Source organism: Podarcis melisellensis (assembly GCF_964234715.1).
Source record: "Podarcis melisellensis genome assembly, chromosome: 7".
NCBI classification, from domain to species: Eukaryota; Metazoa; Chordata; class Lepidosauria; order Squamata; family Lacertidae; genus Podarcis; species Podarcis melisellensis.
In genome coordinates, this window is record NC_138539.1 from 76674432 (window position 1) to 76697923 (window position 23492).

Consider the following 23492-nt stretch of genomic DNA (forward strand, 5'->3'; position numbering starts at 1 on the left):
AAACAGGGCTGTTTTTAAAGTCCAACAGTGGCCATTACTACTTCCTGTGCTGGTAAATTCTGTATTTTAACTAGGTGCCGTGTGAAGAAATGCCTCATTCTGTTTGTCTCGAGTCTTCGAACATTCAACTTCAATGGTTGGCCCAGAGTTCTAGCACTGTGAGAGAGGATAAATCTTCCCTCTGTTCACTTCCTCCACACCATACATGGATCTAATGCCGATGTTTCCTCCAGAAACCTACCAAGCTGTTCAGCAACCGCTCTCTCAATTACCTTACCCAGGTATGGAAGATTTGAAACTGGGCGGTAATTGGATAGGTCTAAGGGATCTAATGAAGTTTTTTTTAAGAGTGGACACACCACTGCTTCCTTCAATTCCCCTGGGAATGTCCCCGTGTCAAGGGACAAATTGATAATTTCAACCAGGGGGGTCCGCACAACATCTGGACACTCCCTAATCAACCAAGACGGGCACGGATCAAGGAGGCAGGTGGTGGGCCTACCAACTTGGAGGAATCTATCTACATCAGTAGGGAGTATCCGATCGAAATGGTCCAACACTGGACCTGAAGTCATATCTACATCATATCTACATCACAGAAAAGGTGGTCTTAAAACAGAAATTTGAATGTTGTTTTTCTCTTGTCTTTGTTTATCTCCTGTCTGGCAGGTTACTTGATTGGATTGCCTGGGTAGCCTGGCCAGTCCTTTGTAATGATAAATAAATAGTTCCTGGGCCACATTGCAGGCTCACACCCTATTCATATCTTAAATGTGCCCTTAAGACAGGATTAGTGAAGGAAAAGACAATGGGAGGTTTCCCACTTTGACCTTGCAGAGAAAACCTTTACTCAGTTTAAGAATCAAAATGGTTCCAGTTCGGTCTTCCTGTGCTGATCTATGTATGTACTTGGTTGGTAACTTATGAACATTACCATATATCTAAGACCTCAAAATTCCTGTCTCACAGATTACCCAAGGCATGCTGCTCAGGATTGTGTATGATTTACCAAACCGGGGGGGGGGGGGGGGGGGAAGAAGCAGCATAAGGCAACACTTCAGAGAAGTCCCAAAAACTATTACAAAAAAAGCAACAAATTGAGTTGCCAATTTACAAGGCAACAAGCGTCACCGCCCTTTGGAAGATGCTGACATTTTACTATTAGAGTCATTCCTCAAATTAGCATGTGGCGAACAGTTTATTTTTTAACCGCCATTCGCAGGCCCATGCCTCATCCAGGCTCTCCCACCACTTGACTTAATCTACAAAGTGTGTGTGTGTGTTGCGTTTCTGCCACAGATGGCCTTCGAAGTTTCATAAAACATCAAAGCAGTCGCGATAAAGAAAGTGGAAAGGAGGAGGGAAGCAAAACTGAAGCACAGCGCTGCTGCGGAGCAAATAAAAATAGCAGTTTAAATGCATCTAGCCCCCATCAAAAGCGAAACTCATAAACCGAACCAATCTGGGTCTTAAAAGGAATTAACCACCTTCCTGAGGAAACTAGGTCTGTGCCATTAAGCATGATAAAAAGGCCTGAGTCGTCATCAGGGCAGCCCCATCTTAGTACTATGGGCCTGAAAATAATTAGATACATTTCTAAGGGAGTTTTGGTATCTGTTAATAGATGTTAAGGAGATTATACTTATTGTAAGACTCTTGTTTTTATTCTTTATTGTATGATGCTTTGAACAATATTTCTTAACCGCAAGTTAGCAAGTATCTTATTTATTCATCCGGAATCGGTTACTTCCGGATTTGCAGCTCGTGCATGCGCAGAAGCGCAAACTGCTCCGAGCGCATGCGCAGAGTGGCGCTTTGTTGTACATCCTTTTCGTCTAGTGCCCGGGGCTCTGGAACAGATCCTGGTTGCAAAACAAGGTACGACTGTACTAGGCTAAGGCCCAAGCTGAACAAAAGGAAACCATGAACTAGAGAAACTTAGGAATTGATTTACTGGAGAATGTAAAAATTTCCACTTATATTTTATATACAGCTGCACTGAAAGCATCCACGAGACCTATTAAAAGATGAGTAGCTAGAGTCCTTTTGCACAGATCATTATCTTGGCCCAGGGAATGGTGTGAAGACCATTGTATGGTTTTTGACTGTTGAAACTAAAGGGTTGGGGCCATGAGCAATGCCTGGACAGCACACCACCTGGGAACCATATGTAAGCAGCTGTACATTACTTTGAGGAAGAACAGGATATAAAAGCAAGAAAAGCAAACATACAATTCCATTCTTAGGTAGATGAAGATCGGATTTCGAGCCTATGAATTCTGTGCGCCCATTCATGTGGAATTTTGACCCACTGTAGGAAAAAACCATGCATGATTCCCAAATATGAAGAGGTAATGTAAAACCAGTCACAGCTATCACTTGCCAATGATTATAGAAAAAAAGGCATAAGCAAACTTTTACCAAAAACCTAATTATACTTTTGTCTTACCTTATCGCTGTCTAGTGTATTCTGGGAGGTTCGTGACGCAATTGAAATCGTATCTGGCTGACTGCTTCCATCTCCTTGACTATCCAAGTCTTCTCCATCTCTAAAAACATAGGAAGTTAAAGAGTCATTAGCTGGAAAAACATTTTCTGTGTAGGGTAATGTTAATATTCATCTCCTTGTACAAAAGCAGACATTCAAATAGTAAAAGGTAAAGGGACCCCTGACCATTAGGTTCAGCCGTGACGGACTCTGGGGTTGCGGTGCTCATCTTGCTTTATTGGCCTAGGGAGCCAGCGTACAGCTTCTGGGTCATGTGGCCAGCATGACTAAGCCGCTTCTGCCGAACCAGAGCAGCGCACAGAAACGCCGTTTACCTTCCTGCCGGAGCGGTACCTATTTATCTACTTGCACTTTGACGTGCTTTCAAACTGCTAGGTTGGCAGGAGCAGGGACTGAGCAATGGGAGCTCACCCCGTCATGGGGATTCGAAACACCAACCTTTTGATTGGCAAGTCCTAGGCTTTGTGGTTTAACCCACAGTGCCACCCGTGACCAGTGACATTCAAACAGGAGGCCAATAATATGCTACACAAAACCCAAGAGAAGGAAATCAAACATGCCGTTGTACTTTTAGTTACATCACTTAGTTTTAAAATCGATTGTGGTTAATATATAATGTATGGATAATGCAAACTGGATAAAGAATGTACACAAACACTATCAACTGCAAGTTCACATGAAGGTACAGAAAATCCATACAAATAGTGAGCCTAAGGGAGGAGGTGTTTTGTTTTTACAATGCTCACTGGAGAGTATACTGATCTTGGCATGTATGAAATGAATAAATTCCTTTGTCCATCACTTTTAGCACAAACTGACTACTATATATCAGGAGATTATGAACTGGGAAATGCACAAAATTCCCTGTTTAGTATGACAATTTATGCACATTCTTCAAGCCATACCCCACTCAAACCCCTCCCCAAATACTTTCCAAAATAAAGGGAGCTAATGTGTTAAACCTATGCATTCTGAAATTACGGAGCCAGACATTTGGTGACTGCAATTTGCTATACAATACATTTCAGTACAGTGTCAGCAGCTTGCTTGCTTGTTTGTTTAGTACATCTGACATGTGTCAACTTCTTCAAAAGCCAAGCACAGCAACTTTTAAAATAAGGGTCTGAATAACATGCAACAAAATAATGCACGTGCTCAAGTTTCTGTGCTGTGTAATTATTTGAAGAACTTACAGTTCAGTACTGAGATCTAACTAGCAACATAAAAAAAAAAAACATGTTTCCCAAAGAGCTCAGCCTTACATACATTTAAGACAAATATCATGAATGACTGGCTGGAAGTGTATACCTTGACATTCTCTGCAGTTACTAACCTTCTTCCTTTCTGTTTTGTTGTTGGTGCAGTTTTGGGGATATGAATTGGCTCTTTTAAAGCTCCCTTGAGATGAATCGTTCTTTCCTGTATTACTTCTCTGATGTGCTTGATCCAGTCTTGCTTGTTTTCAATACTGGAGGCCTTTAAGACAAAATAAGCAACTTGTTTTGGTATAGAAAAAAAGGGCAGATATTTAATTTTTTAAAAATGTTACCTTCACTAGTCGACTCCATGTATGAAGGAGGGATGAAGCAAACCTGGTTGTGCCATTTACAGTAGTATATTCATGGTTTAGATTTGCAAAATGGTATTTCTTAATCATATTACAGTAGTTGTGAAAAGAGATGTTCATATTATACTTCATACGGTTGCCTGGTTTGCACACAGAGTTAATGTCAGTTTGCATTTCTTAGTGCAGAAAGTATTGATCTGATGTGTAGAGACCTTTCTTATTCTACTTAATTCAAGAGTGTTCTGGAAGCTTCTCCGTGTGAAAGAAACAAGCAGAAGGTGCATGATGTTTGGGTTATTCCTTCAGAGAAGCAGAGTACAGCTGGCTTAAACTGGTTATCTTATCTCTTCTGTCAAGGTCATGCCGACTATAAAAGTAAGGCCAGAAGGAGCCTGGGTTTCACTTTCTCTTTCTACTTCTTTTCCTTCTGGTGTAGTGTCCTGTACATAGTATGAAGGTTTAGACTTATTGTAAGTTATTGTAAGCATAAGTTAAGTCTGCTGCAACTGGTTTTCTTATGGACAGTGCCAATCCTGAATGTAGTGGATTTGTGACCATTATGTTCATCTGCTTTTAGTAGCTGTAAAGCTCTGCTGGATGAAATATTAATTGCCTCTGGTCTATTTTTGGGGAATCCTGCAACGTGCTTAAGTTTTCACTCTGCTAACTATACACTGGAATCTGCTATGGATCAATATTGAGTAGAATTTCAATGACAGTTAAACCATAATTTCAACTGCTTGCTCTTTTCCTCTCGAAGCCATCTTTCTGAACCCCAGATTCATGTGTAAGGCTCAGAACTGTTGGTAATGTGCTCTACAGGCCGGATGAAGGGGGGGACAGTTATTCAAAAATGATTTCACACACACTTAAAGAGTATCTGCACACGCCCCAGTTACCTTTAGTACAATTTTGTTGTCTGAAGTAGGAGTCCTACCAACCCAGAGTGCAAATTTGCAAGGGTCACCTTCCACGTGCTCTGTGACACCCAGCTCTGAGGTCTGAAAATCAGAAGAGATTAGAGGAATATAATTCAGATTTTTAGAATAGTCATAGGCATACTTCTGGTCAATGCCCTTTCAGACAAACAACAATTGGTTCCATTGTTCCCTGACTGGTTTCCTGTTGACAACAGCCCTGTATTTTATCCATATTCCATGGCCAACCTTCAGTAATAATAATTATATAATAATAATTTATTATTTATACTCCGCCCATCTGGCTGAGTCTCCCCAGCCAGTCTGTCCTCCCCCCCCCCTTAGTCAAGAACACTAAATACTTCTTAAGTGATTTCTAATGTCTGCTCTGCCATACTCTTAAATAAAAAGTATTTTGCGATCTGACCAAGCTATTGCTAAAATTCTACTGTATTTTTGAATGCTCTGAATGGACAGAGGTTGCTGATTTTGGGAAGGCTACAGCTCGTTAAACCTGACACTGGTATTGATCGGCAGTAATTAATTTCCAATTGCTAATCTCAGAATCCTGCTACTTTGAGATAAAAGAATGAGCAGGTGATGTCAGTACTGATTTATAGGGTGTTTTATGATAGGTTGAGTATTACAGTAAGCTTTAATAATTACCTTCCTTTCTCATCTACTTTGTCATTACTGGGACAAAGACTATCCAAAAATGCTTCGGTTTAGACTGCAATCATATACACGCTTACCCCAGTGAACTGAATAGGACTTATTTATGAGTAGTTACATATTAGGATCACAGTTATAGTTAGCTTTAAAACTGTTAGAGTGTATTTTCTCTCTCTCGTGAGAGTGGGTGTCAATCAGTACTCTGGCATTTTCAGAAGATTTCTGTAGCCTCCTTCTAGGAATGTTTATTTCTCTACTTTTTTTCTGCATTCTGTTTCAGTTGTCAAACAGGATGCTGCAGAATAAAGTAGTTCAGGATCTTAACTCTACACAGGACAAAGAGAGGCTCTATCAATAATTCTGGACATAAAGCAGAACACTGGAATAATTTCAAAAGCCAAAAGATGACATGTCTGGATTTTGTTCCTTGACATGATGCAGTTGACAATCGGTTGTAGATCATTCTCACTTTACATGGTTCAGTGCAATAAATTTGTGAGTCTCTTCCTTTGAAAGCTCTAGGTCAAATCCTGGTTTAGGACAAAAGCTATCATGTTTGGTTGCATCAGTCAAAAGCTTTCACGCAAATTGGCGTGACTGGCAGTCTGTGCCCTGAAGTTATTCTTCTGTCTAATGCTGGGTCTATTTCTAGGTCACAGTTGTAGAACCATGCTAGGAGGTGCATATGTGACTGTTTCAGTGTATTTCAGCTCCCTCATTCTGGCTTCCGACACTAATATTAGTTCCTTTTGCAATAAAAAGGCATAAACCGCCATATGTTTTCCATGGGGCCCTCTCTGAAAATACCTGTGTACTACTCAAATTATCCAACTATTAATAAATTTGAGGTGTTTTAATTATGTGGAATGACGCCCACAATCTTCTCAATTAAGAATCACAATACGGGACCCATTTCTAAATAGGTACATTTAAAGGGCCTTTCCACAAGGGGGAATCTGTGCATTGGAATGGCCATTGGAGAAAGACTTTCCATGAAAGCCAGCAGCCATTGACACTGGAATTGTCAGAAATGCACAAGGAAGAACTAATGTAGCTTTTAATAGACACCTGCCTTGGATCTGCAAAACTGATGATTTCCACAAAGGAAGAATTGTTATTTGGATTTGGAAACTTGGAAAGCTTTTCACTTTATTAGATGAGGACTAGAGCACCACCTCTCCACCCCTGGACATTTAAAACGATATGACAAAGTTCCACCTGCTCTGTTATAGCTTGTCTGTATGGAACCCCCTAAAAAAGTAGGAATCCTCATCAGAACATAAGAGAGAGAAAGACCCTAAAATACCCAGTTTTCTCAGTTGATCTGCAAAAAAAGGAGAAAAACAGAAGCCACTCCCTTTCCACATCAGTCCATTAGAGGAGACTGCAAATAACTAACTTCCACTCCCTACACCTTTTGCCCAGGTTCTTCTCACATCCATCGCTCCACTCTTAAAAAGCTTGAAAGTTTCCTTGAAAAGCTGTTGATTCTTTAGAGGCAAAATGGCGTCTGGACAGCACCATGTGTCTGAGCTTCAAAACTGGAGTAATGAAGATTGAAGTTAATTGGCCAGGCTTTGAGCGGCCACAACCAAGTGTTTGGCTAGCAACTGGGCCAGCCAGTCCGTGTCAGTGATGTGCAGAGAATTAGGCCTCTGAAATGGATCTGAGCTCCTTCAGCTATCTTTCCCCTTGGATTTGCAAGATTTGTCATTTTCTCTACAGCTGCCAAGTACTATGGCCCTATTACAGCAAACAGTTAACCTTCAAATGGCTCTTTTCCTTTCTCCAGCCTGGAAGGAAAGCCTGGAAGGGTAGTGACACACTATACCGAAAAGCTCTGCATGGTTGCAACATCCGAGCCCATCTGCTTGTCGTTAATAACTAGATTTGGCTGGGTTTTCGCTTCAAACTTACAAACAATTTGCTCTTGTAGATGTATTTGCTTCTCCCACTGGAGTCCTTCACTTCTTTACTGAAGACCAGCGACATCTCAAAGAGGAAAAGGTGCCTCTCGCGTCCTTTACGAATGAGAGTTTTGGGGTCCCACACTTGGAAGGATTCCTGAAGGATGAGCTCCCCCTGAGATTCAATGTTCTCATCAAAACCTAGGAAGAAAGTTGGAACAGTTGAAAAAAGCAAAGAGAAACGGAGGCTGGTGGGGAGCCAAAAAGCTCTATTTTAGTGACAAAGCTTCCTACACTCTCTTACCTTAGCAGTTTTTGAACTAGTTCTGGGAAACCACTGGACTTCCTCAGAAGCCTTTAATGCACCCCCCATGACAAGGTTATTAATGATGGACAAGCTAGTTACCTCTAAGATAAGTAATCTACATAATGAACATGTCCTTGCAGGGGTTTTCCTGGAAGTCCCCTGCCTCAATACTTTGTTACAGTCTCGTAAGTACTCAATAAAGCTACCAACATATTTTAATGTATTATTTAGCATTTAATTTCACACTAAACACTATTTCCATTTTGCAAAACTTCAATGAAGTTGTCTCTCCCTCCCCCCCCCCCAAAATGTGATTACAAGCTACTTTGCAATGGACATTTCTAATAACAGTTTTGACTCAACTGATTCTCAACCAAAAATGGTTCCAGAACTTCCAAAATTGTGCTTCATTTCAACCTGCTAGGGATGGACTGCATGCATAAATACAATGCCTCTTTAGAAAAGCTAATATGGCTTCATGTAGCAGTTCTTAAAACTAGTGTCTCCCAAATAGCCATTTGGAATGTAGCTGCTACCTTGAATTTACAAACCCATAAAGGAGCTGTGAAAATAAGGGGAATCAATCATGATTACTTAAAAGTTCATTCCCTATTATTAAGTGGGAGATGCTTTGATTTATTAGCTCCATATAAAAGGTATTCAGTCCGCAGTAAAGACACAAGCCAATGGTTTAACGTGGCTGAAGCTTTTTATACTTTCCAAAGAGCATCAACCAAAGACAGAGCCGGCTTGAAATAGTGAAACACAATTTCCATCACATCCATCCCTGCCTCGCCAAACTGAAAATGTATGTATATGGTAGTAAGGAACTGTTCACTTTAATAAAGTCTAATATATAATCCATCAAAGGACACAAGTATCAACAGATGGATTTGGAGCCGTAGAAATCAGCTCCTAAAAGGAAATGCTTTCACTTGAGATGTCAACATGTCAACTATGCAAATGTTCAACAGAGCTTGTTTAAAAGGCTGACCTGTGTAAAAGAAATATTGGAATATTCCATAAAGCCTGCCCACATGCTTCCTGACAAGGCAACTACTAATGCTAGATTTCATAGTCACTGCAACATTTCTGCTTAAATATGTGGTAGTAAAGGCCTCACAAACTACTACTGATATAAATTACTCAGGGCTTAGAAACTGTGCAAAGTGACAGACCATGAAAGCAAGAATAAAAGGTTTACTTAGGGAAGTGATTGTTTATTGAGGAAAAGGTTTCCAAAAAAGTTCACTTTTGAACTAAAAAACTAAGCATGCAGACAGGCATAAAATGTAACTGCGAAAGTTGGTTTTTCAATCAGACGCCATCAGTTTTTTTTAAAAAAACTGAACATGTGACATCTTTTAAGCAGGAACTCAAGTTATGGGAAGGTCAAAATAAAGATTTAAGATGAAATATTCTAGAAAGCATTGACCAGGTACGTTATTAAAAACAGAACCCTTCAACTGGTTGTCATTGTAAAAGATGAAAAAAGCAGCAATCACACACATTTTTTGATACTTATAACAAATATTTTAATTGACCAATGAAATGCCTACATAAATTTCTCCTCCGCAGAACCCTCAAAATTCACCTCAAAGAAGTAATTTGGCGATGATTCTACCACAACCAAGATGCTGTTTGAATATAAATGGACTGTGTGCCACAAACTGGCTGCTTAGTGATTTCACTGTGGGCCTGATCTCTTATTATCTGGTTGCATATCCCTCTACTGGTAAGAAATGAGTTGTACAATAAAAAGGCCTTCCCTATTACCAATGTATGAACAACCTGAACCCAGACTGTGGAAGTGGAACCTCATGGTCCAGCAGACTATTTCAGTGTGGTTGGAGCAATGGCAAGCACAATTTCTAAAGCTGTTTTCCAGGTTACAAAACCTTCCCTGGTCACCTGGAGGTGATGTTTGCTTGCCACAGGCGGTCATGCAAATAGGTTTTTACCCAGAGCTGCTGTTGAGTTCTTAGAAAGAAGTTTTCACAGAGGAAAGTGAATGCCCTGGACCCTACCTTCCAGCATGCTGAGATGCATGGCATCGTTTGCTCGCTTTGGCACACTTAGCATCACTTCTAAGCCGTCTTTAATTTCTCCTTTACCTTCCTCACAGCAAGTGAGCAGCTCCTGCAAAGACATCAGCATCATTTATTACAGTGCTTATCACGCTTGGATCTCTCTGTTTTTACAAATCTGTATACTGCTTTTCACATCACATCACATCACATCACATCACCTTGCCAACAAAAGTCCATATAAAGCTATATTTTTCCCATGTATGGAAGTGAGAGCTGGACCATAAAGAAGGCTGATCGCTGAAGAATTGATGCTTTTGAATTATGGTGCTGGAGGAGACTCTTGAGAGTCCCATGGACTGCAAGAAGATCCAACCTATCCATTCTGAAGGAAATCAGCCCTGAGTGCTCACTGGAAGGACAGATCCTGAAGCTGAGGCTCCAATACTTTGGCCACCTCATGAGAAGAGAAGACTCCCCTGGAAAAGACCCTGATGTTGGGAAAGATGGAGGGCACAAGGAGAAGGGGAAGACAGAGTACGAGATGGTTGGACAGTGTTCTTGATGCTACTAACATGATTTTGACCAAACTGCGGGAGGCAGTGGAAGACAGGAGTGCCTGGCGTGCTCTGGTCCATGGGGTCACAAAGAGTCAGACATGACTAAACGACTGAACAACAAATACTGCTTTTCAAGAAAAATTATTCCCAAAGTGGTTTACAAGCCGCAGATCAAACATACAATAGAATACAATTCAAGCCTCAATAAATAATACAAGAAACTCCACCATGTGAATCTCAAAACAGATTTCAGAACATTACTGTGTGACAAGAGGACGGACACTGATCTAACATAATATAAAATTAGCAAAATCAGGTGAAAATACTGGCTCTGAAACTCAAGATAAAGTAAGCTGCTAAAGGCTGTACTAAAATCTTCAAGGCCCATTTGAAACCTTCAGGGGATGGAGATTGTCTGATGTCAGATGGAATCACAATCCCCCATTGTGATGCTGTCAGTCAGTCTACTCTGATTGGCAATGACTGTACAGAACCTCAAGGCAGAGATCCTTCCCAGTGGAAGTAACCCAAGAGCTTTTAACTGGAGATACGAGTGTTCAAATGTGGGATTTTATCAGTGCAAAGCATGCACTTTTGCTCAGCTATGGCTCATCTCCATAGGTCACAATGTCCAGGGTTTCAGAGGAGGCTAAGAAACAGCCTTAAGTATTGGAAACTCTGCTCTCCCGCTACAGTGGTACCTCGGGTTACATACGCTTCAGGTTATATACGCTTCAGGTTACAGACTCCACTAACCCAGAAATAGTGCTTCAGGTTAAGAACTTTGCTTCAGGATGAGAACAGAAATTGTGCTCTGGCGGCGTGACGGCAGCGGGAGGCCCCATTAGCTAAAGTGGTGCTTCAGGTTAAGAACAGTTTCAGGTTAAGAACGGACCTCGGAATGAATTAAGTACTTAACCCGAGGTACTTATTCCTTTCACAAAAACCAACAGTAAAGCTTGTTAGCACCTGAGAACCGTCAAAAAAGGGGAAACTTCAAGGGAAAAAACTGGGGCACGAAAATCAGCAGCGTTATGTACAAACCCTGCCCCCAGCACCCTTTGGAAATAATTCAGGAAGCACAGACTGCTTTTCTGAATGTCAAGACAACTGAAAACTCACCTACTCTCCAAAGAAGACCTGGAGCATATCAGGTCCCTACTGCAGAGCCCAATGTGATCTCTGCTGTTCCCCAAATTACTGGGGAAATGGAGAACAGCAGGATGGGGCAATGTTACGCTACTGGCAAGGCTTTGCATGAATGCTATTTATGAGCATATAACCACATTCCCAGAACTCCCAGAACTCAGGGCCTGGATGTCAGCATGCTGTGCCAACACCCCAAGTGTCTCAAAAAGTTAGGGAAAAAGAGATGGCAGGTAAGGCTGGTTCAGTTGTCAGATATTGGTAGTTACAGATAGGTAGCCGTGTTGGTCTGCCATAGTCAAAACAAAAAAAATTCCTTCCAGTAGCACCTTAAAGACCAACTAAGTCAGTTCTTGGTATGAGCTTTCGTGTGCATGCACACTTCTTCAGATACACAGTGTTTAAGGTGCTACTGGAAGGAATTTTTTTTGTTCAGATATTGGTAGGTCAGTCCCAGAGGGATTTGAGTTTGACCCTGGTTGGACCAGATGGAGAGGGGCATTGGATGTCAGGAAATCAATGTGCGAAGCAGTGGTCCTGTCGGAGCAGGACTCTGGGGCAGAAGTTCAGGACCCCACTCACTCAATGGAAGAAGCAGGGGACCGAAAGCACGGCAGGGTTATCTTACCATGTTTTTAAGCAAGCAAAGCGATACCCATTGCCATCTAAAAAGCACTCTCCAATAAATAAATGAATGAATGCGGACATTAAGCCTGAAGTCTTCAAATTACTCAACTATACCATGGGTCTGAATTTCTCCCCACATTTAGAATTCTGCCCCATCATTGAATTATAAACAAGCCCCACTGCTTTTATCTAAGAGGCTAGTATAAAAACTTCAGCAAACACTACCTTAGCCTTTCGGTATAAAGAATGCCTGAGGTTTCTCAAAAGGCTATTAATTTGTTTCAGAAAAAACTAGATTACTGTATTCCAGAAAAAACTAGATTACTTTGGGGTCCCCCCCGCCACTGTGAGACTTAAAAGGGATTCAAAGGAGATGGATTAAGTGCATCTAATACAATACAGAAAAGTTGCTTGGATGTCACAAATTTCATTTGGTAGACAATTTCATTCATGGGCAGGTTCTCAAGTCTCTTGCCTAGTTATTCATACACAGCTTCTACCATCTGCCAAGCCTCCTTTAATTGCTTTTAATGGATTTTGGGGTCCCTGGACACTCTGCTGAGCAGGTGTGCAATAACCTTGCTCTCTGAAGCATATTGGAAAGACGGGATCCCTCTCTGCTGCTGACTACACAGAGGAAGGAAGGATGCAAGGGAAGGTAAGCAACATGTTTAATTAAAACCACAAAAGAGAGGTGGGGGCAAGACTGTAAGCAAGCAACAAGACTTAATTTATGAATAAAGTGAAGTGCCTGTGAATAAGCAAGAGCAGTAACACATACGCTAAGCACGTTCCCCTTTGTCTCCAATTACATATTCTAGATTTTATTAGGCACACTGATTTGTCCAGGCGGCAACAGGAGCCAAACAAGGGCACTTTTCCTTTCGATTTCGTACGCTCAGGCCAATTGGGATGAACCCCAGTTCTTCCTTGACTTTTCCTCCCGACGACTTCACAAACCAGGCGAAACCTTGCCAAGCAAGGCGCTCCTTGCATGAATTGACTGACACAGTAACTGACTTTTCTGTGGCTGCTTGCCAAGTAAAAACTTCCTGGTGGGGCCGTCGCCGCCAAAGGGGAGACACCAAAGAGCGTCGTCTCTGTGGTGGCAGCACTTCGAGGGTGGAACAAGGGTGTGGGGCCAGCCCCCTTGTGTTAAAATTACTGTTTTAACAAGGATGAGGATTTAACTTGCGTGGGTGTTGTTTTATTTGGAGGGTTGGGTTGTTTTAAATTGTTGTTAAATGTTATATGTTAATTTAGGTTTTTCCATCCATAGGTTGGAGTATTGTTTAGGAGCTTTTATTGGGGAGTATGTTGTTTATAAGGGGCACAGGTGGCGCTGTGGGTTAAACCACAGAGCCTAGGACTTGCCGATCAGAAGGTCGGCGGTTCGAATCCCCGCAACGGGGTGAGCTCCCGTTGCTCGGTCCCTGCTCCTGCCAATCTAGCAGTTTGAAAGCATGCCAAAAAGTGCAAGTAGATAAATAGGTACCGCTCCAGCAGGAAGGTAAACGGCGTTTCCGTGCGCTGCTCTGGTTCGCCAGAAGCGCCTTAGTCATGCTGGCCACATGACCCGGAAGCTGTACGCCGGCTCCCTCGGCCAACAAAGTGAGATGAGCGCCGCAACCCCAGAGTCGGTCATGACTGGACCTAATGGTCAGGGGTCCCTGACCTTTATGTTGTTTATAAGTGTGTATACATCAGTACTGTTCTATTGTTTTGATTATTTTTATTTCGTATTTTGTGCTTCATATATTGTGAACTGTCCCAAGACCATGAATATAGGGCAGTATACAATTTTTTTAAACAACAACAACAACGTTTGAAGTTCATTTAGCAGCTTGTTTAGCCTCATGTCTGACAATATGGGTCCTTTGTCCTGTATGCCCAAAACACTATACAGCCGTACCTTGGTTTTCAAACAGCTTAGTTCTCGAACATTTTGGCTCCTGAATGCCGCAAACCTGGAACTGTTTTTGGAACTGTTTTTGGAAGCTGAATGTCTGCCAGGGCTTCCGTAGCTTCCGACTGGCTGCAGGAGCTTTCTGCAGCCAATCAGAAGCCACGCTTTGGTTTCCAAATGTTTTGGAAGTCGAATGCGACTTCTGGAACGGATTCCGTTCAACTTCCAAGGTATGACTGTAATAAGAGGAGCTGCATGGCTAGGAAAGTGTTCACACTGGCCAGTGTGGGAGCAGCCCCAGGGGTCATTGTAACCATGCTGATTGGCAGGTGTTAAAAGGGGGTGAAAGACTGTGCCCCAAATGGAGATCAGATGCCTGCACTCGCTGCCACATCTAGGCTGGACTACAGCAATGCTCTGCACATGGGGCTGCACATGGGGCTGAAGAGTGCTGGAGACTGAAGCTAGTGAGGACACTAGGTGCCAAAGGCACATCACTCTGACATTATTTGATCTGCCTTGGTTCCTGGCTTGTTTCTGAGACAAATTCAAAAGTGTTGGATGTCACCTTTAAAGTCCTAAATGGTTTTGGGCTGCAGTATTTAAAGCATCAAGGGACACGGGTGGCGCTGTGGGTTAAACCACAGATCCTAGGATTTGCCGATCAGAAAGTCGGCAGTTCGAATCCCCGCGACGGGGTGAGCTCCTGTGGTTCGGTCCCAGCTCCAGCCAACCTAGCAGTTCGAAAGCACGTCAAAGTGCAAGTAGATAAATAGGTACCGCTCCGGCAGGAAGGTAAACGACGTTTCCGTGTACTGCTCTGGTTCGCCAGAAGCGGCTTAGTCATGCTGGCCACATGACCCGGAAGCTGTACTCTGGCTCCCTCGGCCAATAAAGCGAGATGAGCGCCGCAACCCCAGAGTCGGCCATGATTGGACCTAATGGTCAGGGGTCCCACCACATTTAAAGCATCGCCTGATCCTATCTCCCTACCTACTAAGCTCTTTGGAACAGGATCTCTAGGGCGGCACGGGGGGGGGGAGGCTTTCTGGGAATTCCTCCCCCCAGAAGCTCATCAAGCATCTTTCAGGAAGTTCAATAATGGCTTCAATGGTCTGTTTGCTCTGATCAGACCCTTGTCTGGCTCTCTGCCCACTGATGGTTTTGTTTTTGTGCTGCTGAACATTTTACACTGTTTACTGTTGTTTTAAATTTGTATTTTATGGTTTGCTGTAAATTGCTTCAAGTGGGGCCCTTTGGGTCAGAATTCAACCAAAGTACAACTGCATGGGATTGAAGCTCCTCATTTATTCATTAAAGACTTTTAATCTTCCTCATCCCCAAACACTTATGCTTTAAAAAAAGTTATATATTATTTAAAAACATTTAATTGAATGCCATTAAAAACCTAAATCTAAATGTGGTCCTGAAAATCCACTTAGCACAGAACACATGCTTCACATGGCGAACGTCACCGCTCTGTTTTTCCTGGTACATCCCATCAAACATTTGCAAAACGGGAAGCAGTACATAACCTATAGAAGACATACATGCATACACTGTTTGGACAGGTGTCCTGGATTCATGTACAAGATGTAGAACTGCACTGCTGTGCATGTTGTAGGAATCGTGTTGCCTGCATGAAGTGTAGACTGCAGCAGTTTACTTTAGAAATGTACTTTCTGAAAGAACCCTATGACAATTTATCACCCTTTTTTTAAAGAGTAAAGGATTTATGTCCTTCATAACTGACACAATAATCCTATTTTGTACCTCAATATCCACACTCCGATACATAAGATGTTTGAAGCAGCATCTTTTTGAGTGTAAAGGGTACCCACCCACACATCTGGGGGCTATGCCAATAAGAAAATGGTGCTTACCTTTAGAAGAAGCTGATATTTTGTTATCCGCTGGACAGGTTTAATAAGGTATGAGGAGATTGAATTGGCTAGCCCATGCCGCTGCTGTATCTCCTGTGTTGGAAAGAAAAATATATGAGAGTAGTAGCCAACTTAGAAAGTTTGCAGCAGCACTCTCTGTTTCAAGAACGGGAGCAGATCTCACAGTAGTTATGCATCTGTATTATGAGATCGAAAGTCTGTTTACAATTTTTAGGTGGAGTCTACATTGGTTTAGTTAAAGCAAGTACCACTAAGTTCCATGGGGGTTATCCAAGTGCGAACAGGACTGTAACCTCTTTCACACAAAACAGAATTATGGATGGCAAGTAAGCCACTCATTATGAAGAGCGTTATTTACTAGAATTCCCACCATGGGCAGGATGAGAAAAGACATAGGCAACTAAAAAAATAATACACACAACTCTTGGTAGAGTTAGAGTGTTGGCTCGGCCAACCTAATCAGTTGGGAGCAGTACAAATAATAATAATAATAATAATAATAATAATAATAATAATAATAATAATAAATACATAAATAAATAAATAAAATAATAAATATATTAATAGTGCAATGCCATGAAAGTTGGGTAGTGTTAACAGAAGGCAAGTGTTACTTGCTTTTCATCAGCGTAACACGGAAATGTTCAGACGTGTTGCAGTTATGATGAGAACCAAGCATGAGTTTTCAAATTCTTTCCCCAAAAGCCCCTTGCTCTCTTGGTACCCTGCAGTCTCTGTCTTTTGTGTTGTAAGCTCCTTGATTACCTTCCTTTTAATTTCTTTTTAATGAAGTGATTTTTTTAAGCACGCACACGCCTAAAGAAAACGCACACAAAATACGATATACCAAATCCAACATCCACCCGCATGCTTACTATTTTTATTTACATGCCGTATCGTATTCTCATCCATTCCAAGGGGAAATACAATCAACCATTCCTCTACAGTATTTATTCTGGTTGCAGAAATGGGAACATTGGGAGTTGGATGGGAGGGCGACAGCCTATGAATGCGATCTGCCGTTTTAAGGACTGCTTATTGTACCAGAGAGGACGTTTTTCTTTTCTTTTATAAGACCCTGAAAGCCAGCAGAGGGAGCTATGAGTTTCAAAAACAAATAGAATAATGCATGAATGTGGTGGGTTGCATTTAGAGAAGCGCCCATGTGAAGTCTAAAGTCCATTTAGTCTAGCATCCTGTTCTCACAGTGGGAAACCTGTAAGATGGTATTAAATTGTTGGGGGCTGAAACAAAACAATTCAAGAACTTCCCTTCCTGGTGCCATTTCATACTTCCTGGAGACCTTCATTGGGCTTCTAGGGTCCATCCCACCTGCTCCTTTGCTTTTAATTTAAAAACGAACACACTTCTGCATACTTAAGGAGCTACTGTTACCTTATATGTGGGTGGAGCCATTTTACGTCCAAAGTAATAGGCACTTGACCACCCAAGTTTGCTTCCATATGAACCTACCCGGACCCTGAGATCATCTTCTGAGGCCCTTTTTCATCTGCCTCCTCCACAAGAGGTCTGGAGGGTGGCAACACGACAAGGGCCTTTTCTGCAGTGGCTCCTCATTTGTGGAATGTTCTCCGCAGGGAGGTTCGCCTGGTGCCTTCATTATACACCTTTCAGCGCCAGGCAAAAACGTTCCTTTTTAACCAGGTCTTTGGTTGATCTAGGGACGCGGGTGGCGCTGTGGGCTAAACCACAGAGCCTAGGACTTGCCTATCAGAAGGTCGGCGGTTCGAATCCCCGCGACGGGGTAAGCTCCCGTTGCTCAGTCCCTGCTTCTGCCAACCTACCAGTTCAAAAGCACGTCAAAGTGCAAGTAGATAAATAGGTACCACTCAGGTGGGAAGGTAAATGGCATTTCCGTGTGCTGTTCTGGTTCACCAGAAGCGGCTTAGTCATGCTGGCCACATGACCCGGAAGCGGTATGCCGGCTCCGTTGGCCAATAAAGCGAGATGAGCGCTGCAACCCCAGAGTCGGTCACAACTGGACCTAATGGTCAGGGGTCCCTTTACCTTTACTTTACCTTGGTTGATCTGATTAACATTCTATGCCTTTTTAAAATCTGTGTTCATTCTTCACTACTCTTTATACAACACATTGGTAGGGGTTTTTAATATAGTGATCTGTTCACTCTATACCAGCTAGACTAAGTTATAATACTCAGAATATAATGTTTTAAGCCCCTATATGTATTCCTGAGCCGTTAACTCTCCCAGAAGCAGATTTCTTCTTTCACTTATGCCTGGCAGAGATATACTGTGCCTTGTCCTATTTCTGCAAATCCTACAAACACAATACAGTTGATGATTTCAAAGAGGAACAAAGCACCCTATTTTAAAAGCAATTTCTGCTCCAGCTGTTCAAATAACAGCATATTGATATTTGTCTGTGTGTGTGTACACAACTAGGGACACTGATTATATTCTTGCTGAGTTGTTTTTATTTTATTTTAAAATGTCCAGGATAGAATGACCACAGGGCAGTTTATAATTCCACTCACAGAGAAGTTCTGTAGCTGATGGTTGCTAAATAACTTTACAATATAATAGCAGCACCCCTTTCGACAAGGCATCACAAAGTCTGAAGGCTGGTAACTTTAAAAAATGATCAACAACTAATAGGATATTGTTCAACTCATTATGAACTTCTACTGTCTAAAAACTACACACACACGGGGACACAGAGGTGTCTCATTCATAAACATAAAGTGGTACCTTGGTTTGAGAACAGCTTAGTTTATGAACAACTTGGAATAAGAACGCTGCAAAACTAGAAGTAGGTGTTTTGGTTTGTGAACTTTGCCTTGGAAGCAGAACATGTTTCGCTTCCTGTTGAGTGTGTTCTATTTGCAAATTGAGTCCCCCGCTGCTATGGGAAAGCACACCTTGGTTTAAGAACGGACTTTCGGAATGGTTTAAGTTCATAAACCAAGGTACCACTGCACTTTCAAAAGGGCGAGAAATTTAATTCAAGCACAAGGGTCCTGGTACTTACATCAAAATAAGAACCTGCGTGTTCCAGTATCAACTGGGTAGAGTCTGGTTTGTTCTTGCAGTAAGTCACGTACATCTGGAACTTATCTGCCTGCAAAAACACAAATTTTGAGCGTTTTCTTCCAAACATTACATCTGATTCAAACTTTATCTTGCAAAGGATCATTTTCTTATCCTACTCAGCTGGATAAGGAAACTTGCAAGAGCAATTAATGAGGAAAGAAAAGTCAGAATATAAAGTTAAAACTGAATCAGGCCCTCTGACACTCATCCATTCAGATGTTATTAACAAACGTGTGTTCGTCTAGCAGTTAAAGATTCTAACCATCAATCTATTCTGCATCAATAAGTTCCAAGGATCCACCATGAGTTGCCTTAATTTCATTCTAATGTTGCTGCATTTTGATCCTGTTTTGTGCCTCTTTGTTTTCTTTAAAACTGAAACACAGAATTCTTATTCGCATTCTGCAAACCATTTTCTATGCCCCAACACCATTTAGAATTGGCTCTTTAGATTGCATCAATTTGGCAATTATTTGTATTAATTTGAAAAATCAATAGAAATAAATAGCAGGAAAAAATTAAGTTGGCTCTTTATAGAGCTGGTGGACCCCATTAGTCTTCAGCTTCTCATAACGCAGGTATCATGTCTCTGAATCTGACTTTTTTTTAGGACAGTGGTGTCACATGGACAGAGGGCTGTTGTTTTTTTAACAACACCCCCCCCTCTCTCTCTCACACACACACTCATAACTGATTATTTGCTATAGAAAAAACCAGCTCCCTTACCCAAGTGACGAAACAGTGACCAACATCTTCAGGAAGCTGCTCATATTTTTCTAGCTCTTTCAGGAATATACTGTAAAACAACAACAAAGTGACAAAATTATTTTCAAAGTCCTTGCCAGATTTTCATTAGGATACCCAAAAATCTTAAGTAGTGGCCATAAACATATACGTACATATACCCGTGTAAAATTATCTGTAAAATCCAGTTTCAGCTGAAGTATTTACGTTCGACTAATAGTAACAGAATAGGGACGCGGGTGGCGCTGTGGGTAAAAGCCTCAGCGCCTAGGACTTGCCGATCAAAAGGTCGGCGGTTCGAATCCCCGCGGCGGGGTGCGCTCCCATCACTCGGTCCCAGCGCCTGCCAACCTAGCAGTTCAAAAGCACCCCCGGGTGCAAGTAGATAAATAGGGACCGCTTACAAGTGGGAAGGTAAACGGCGTTCCGTGTGCTGCGCTGGTCCGCCAGATGCAGCTTGTCACGCTGGCCACGTGACCCGGAAGTGTCTGCGGACAGCGCTGGCTCCCGGCCTCTAGAGTGAGATGAGCGCACAACCCTAGAGTCTGTCAAGACTGGCCCGTATGGGCAGGGGTACCTTTACCTTTAACTTTACCTTAATAGTAACAGAAGAATTAAAAGGATGCTACGTGCTACGGATTTCCTCACAGAACTAAATGCAACTTCGAAATTGCTTTACTTTGGTTGGACCACACAATCAACATTTTACAGGAAAGGTGTGACGACAGCAGCAGCCAAACTTCATAAAACCCGCTTCTACTCTACCACGAAGGGCTAACTCAAGCTGCCCCCAATTGGGCCTTGAACACACAGTGGGTTATAACAGAGTTAGAAATTATGGCGCACTGTGGAAACCCAATTAATATACAGTGGTACCTCAGGTTACAAACACCTTGGGTTACAAACACTTCGGGTTACAGACTCCGCTAACCCGGATGTAGTACCTTGGGTTAAGAACTTTACCTCAGGATGAGAACAGAAACCGTGTGGCGGCAGTGGAAGGTCCCATTAGCTAAAGTGGTACCTCAGGTTAAGAACGGTTTCAGGTTAAGAACGGACCTCCGGAACGAATTAAGTTCGTAACCAGAGGTACCACTGTATCTCCCATCCTGATCTAGTTTCAGCACAACAGTGAAGATGAGCAAATGACAGACTCCTAGTTACATACTCAGAACTGATTTGGCTATAATCCAGCGTAGCATACTGAGGAGCCAAGATAGGGCCTAAAGACAGCCCCAAATCTCTGTATATGTCCACACAGAGCAGAGGTGCTGTGATGGTTTGTGTATGCTCTTCGCAATAAGCACCCTCTGCTCACTCAGAGAAATATTTACAGTTCTTTATTTTACATATGTACAAGCAGCACAGTACAATCATGCATCTGCATCTTCTGGTTCAGATTCAAGGAGTGGTCGTCTGCTTTTCCTCCAACGGAAAAGGCGGGGAAGCTTCATGAGACATCTCTGATCCCTGCGCTTTAATCCTCTCCTTTCCTGTGCCGAAGGCACAGGCATAGGCTCCCCATCTGTACCTGAGCTTCCTGTGCAGTGCTGGGGCTCTGCCTCAGTATCGGAGAGCCTTTCTGCCTCCTGGCTCTCTCCCTCTTCCCCTTCCGTCACTTCCTTTCTGTCTCCTTCTGACTGTTCCTGCCCTGACTCTTCTCTTCTCCTCCAGCTCAAAGGCATTCCTTGGCAGTCCCGTGACAGGTCTCCACACAGGTCACATTAAGATCTGAATGTCCCTCCTTAAAAGGTGCAGGAGGGCAAGAGAACTGGGTGGCACAGAGCTTGTTTCTGGTGCCCTCCATTCCAAACACACAGAGGACCCCGGCACAAGCACGTTCCTGACCTTCCAGCTTGCGCAGAATTGGCAAAGATAAATCTTGCATGAAATAGGGCTCCTCCGCCACACAAGTGTGCATCAGATGACTGTTTTGCTTGCAAGGCCTGGTTGGTAACAGGAGCTGTATTTGTTCTTATGTTCAGGGCAGCACTTCAGAAATTGTGAGAATGTTTTTTAAAAAACAGAAACGCAACATCGTTTTGTCAACTCAATGCACTAACATTCCTGAACTCCTCTCAGCAGGTGATACTGGTATCTTGTTAACAGGAGGCCTAGGCGTGATTTTTGTGCACTGTGGTGCAGTTATATTCCCACCTCCCTGGCAAATACTCTTTGTTCTGCACCTCTATTGAGTATGAGGCTTCATACAAATCCTGAATTCAGGCTGTGCGCTCCAATTATGGCAAGTTCACCATTACTGATATCTGAAAAGAGCTTTCTGCAGCTATCACCCCATAAATGAAAAATGAAATGTCATACTCGTTCGTTTATGGACTATGCAGATCTGCTAAGAAAAAGAAATACAGAACATCTCATTCTCTACCAGACTGAACAACCTGGCATTTTGCACTTTCGTTCTGGCCTAGAGATTTAAAGTCTATTTTAACCAGCTGTTTAACAAAAAGTGGGTGCCACAGAAACTGAAGATTCACCTGTTGCAGCTACATACTCTCTCGGTACATTTACGGGCAAATAACAACCATATATATTTCTTTACAAGTGTGAGGAATGCATTAAGTCAGTCTTTACTGACATCAGGTCTTCTTACTCACTTATTATGGAATTCGTAGATTTCCTGCATGTTTCCGAAGATAATATGTTCCTTATTGACAATACCAGGTGGGATCTCTTCAACGCCACTTGTTATTTCCCAGAGATATGTCTGGTCAAAAGCACAAGACAAAAAGGGTGAACTGTGAATTTGCTTGAGGGTAACAACTCAAAAAGCAAACAGAGATATACAAGATCACACCAATATCTGTAATGTATGGCCACTTTAGCTTTTATTGTAAACTCTGGTCTGGTTTTATACAAATGAAATTCTAACCGTAGGCAAAATACTTCATGGCATACATGAAGTCATAGAGTTTAAAATCCAAGCATTGCAATAGCTACAACGGGAATATGATTCCTCTCTGGTTTTAACAATGAACAGGCATTTCTGTTCAAAGAGAATGAGCCAGCTCTCGAATGTGCGATACACATAATGGAAGCATTAGCAGAGGATCATCTCTTTTATAGAAAACACCAAAGCGTAAACAAAGGCAGCAATCCGCTCACAGTGAATCCTCCCCCAAAATAAAAAAATTAAAAGTGTAAACAAACTGTGCCCATGTCCAGCTAACATAGGAGCTTTGCAGCAGCAAAACAAGATGCTGGCCAAGTCAACAATGGCTGCCTAGGACAATTCAGTTGACAAACAGGTCTGCTTAAGATGCAAGATGGAACAAATTGGCCCTTCAATTCTACAGTTTGCAAAGGTTCTACGTGAGACCCATCCCACATGGTCACACACTTACATCCAAACACTCTCGGAGATCTCTCACATAAGCCTTCTCTGTCTGGATAAGCTCAGCCATAATGAACCTTTGAAACAGAAAGGAAACATCAGTATGCTGGAATTGTCACACATCGCTCACTTCTTGATGAACCATTGCTTTCTATTGTGAATAGGAAAAGATGGACAGAGGTCCAGCACACAAAGTAATTACAAGGGGGGGGGGAGGAAGGAGTTTATTTGTTTTTGCCGATTCTTAAGCAGAGACAACGTTGGGTCAAGACTGA

At 42.3% G+C, this 23492-nt stretch overlaps 1 protein-coding gene across 7 annotated transcripts in view; it reads right to left on the reverse strand.

Moving 5' to 3' along the window:
• The window catches only part of TRIO (trio Rho guanine nucleotide exchange factor), a 255311-nt gene that overhangs the window by 73963 nt on the left and 157856 nt on the right, over positions 1–23492 (reverse strand). For all 7 annotated transcript variants that reach the window (XM_081919102.1, XM_081919103.1, XM_081919104.1 and 4 more), the window contains exons 24-33: positions 23228–23294; positions 22481–22590; positions 19848–19917; positions 19060–19149; positions 16029–16121; positions 9907–10018; positions 7583–7773; positions 4976–5077; positions 3843–3985; positions 2450–2549 (exon numbers count right to left, since the gene is read on the reverse strand). In XM_081919102.1, coding sequence (XP_081775228.1) covers positions 2450–2549; positions 3843–3985; positions 4976–5077; positions 7583–7773; positions 9907–10018; positions 16029–16121; positions 19060–19149; positions 19848–19917; positions 22481–22590; positions 23228–23294 — 1078 coding nt within the window. The remainder of the gene's footprint in view (positions 1–2449; positions 2550–3842; positions 3986–4975; positions 5078–7582; positions 7774–9906; positions 10019–16028; positions 16122–19059; positions 19150–19847; positions 19918–22480; positions 22591–23227; positions 23295–23492) is intronic.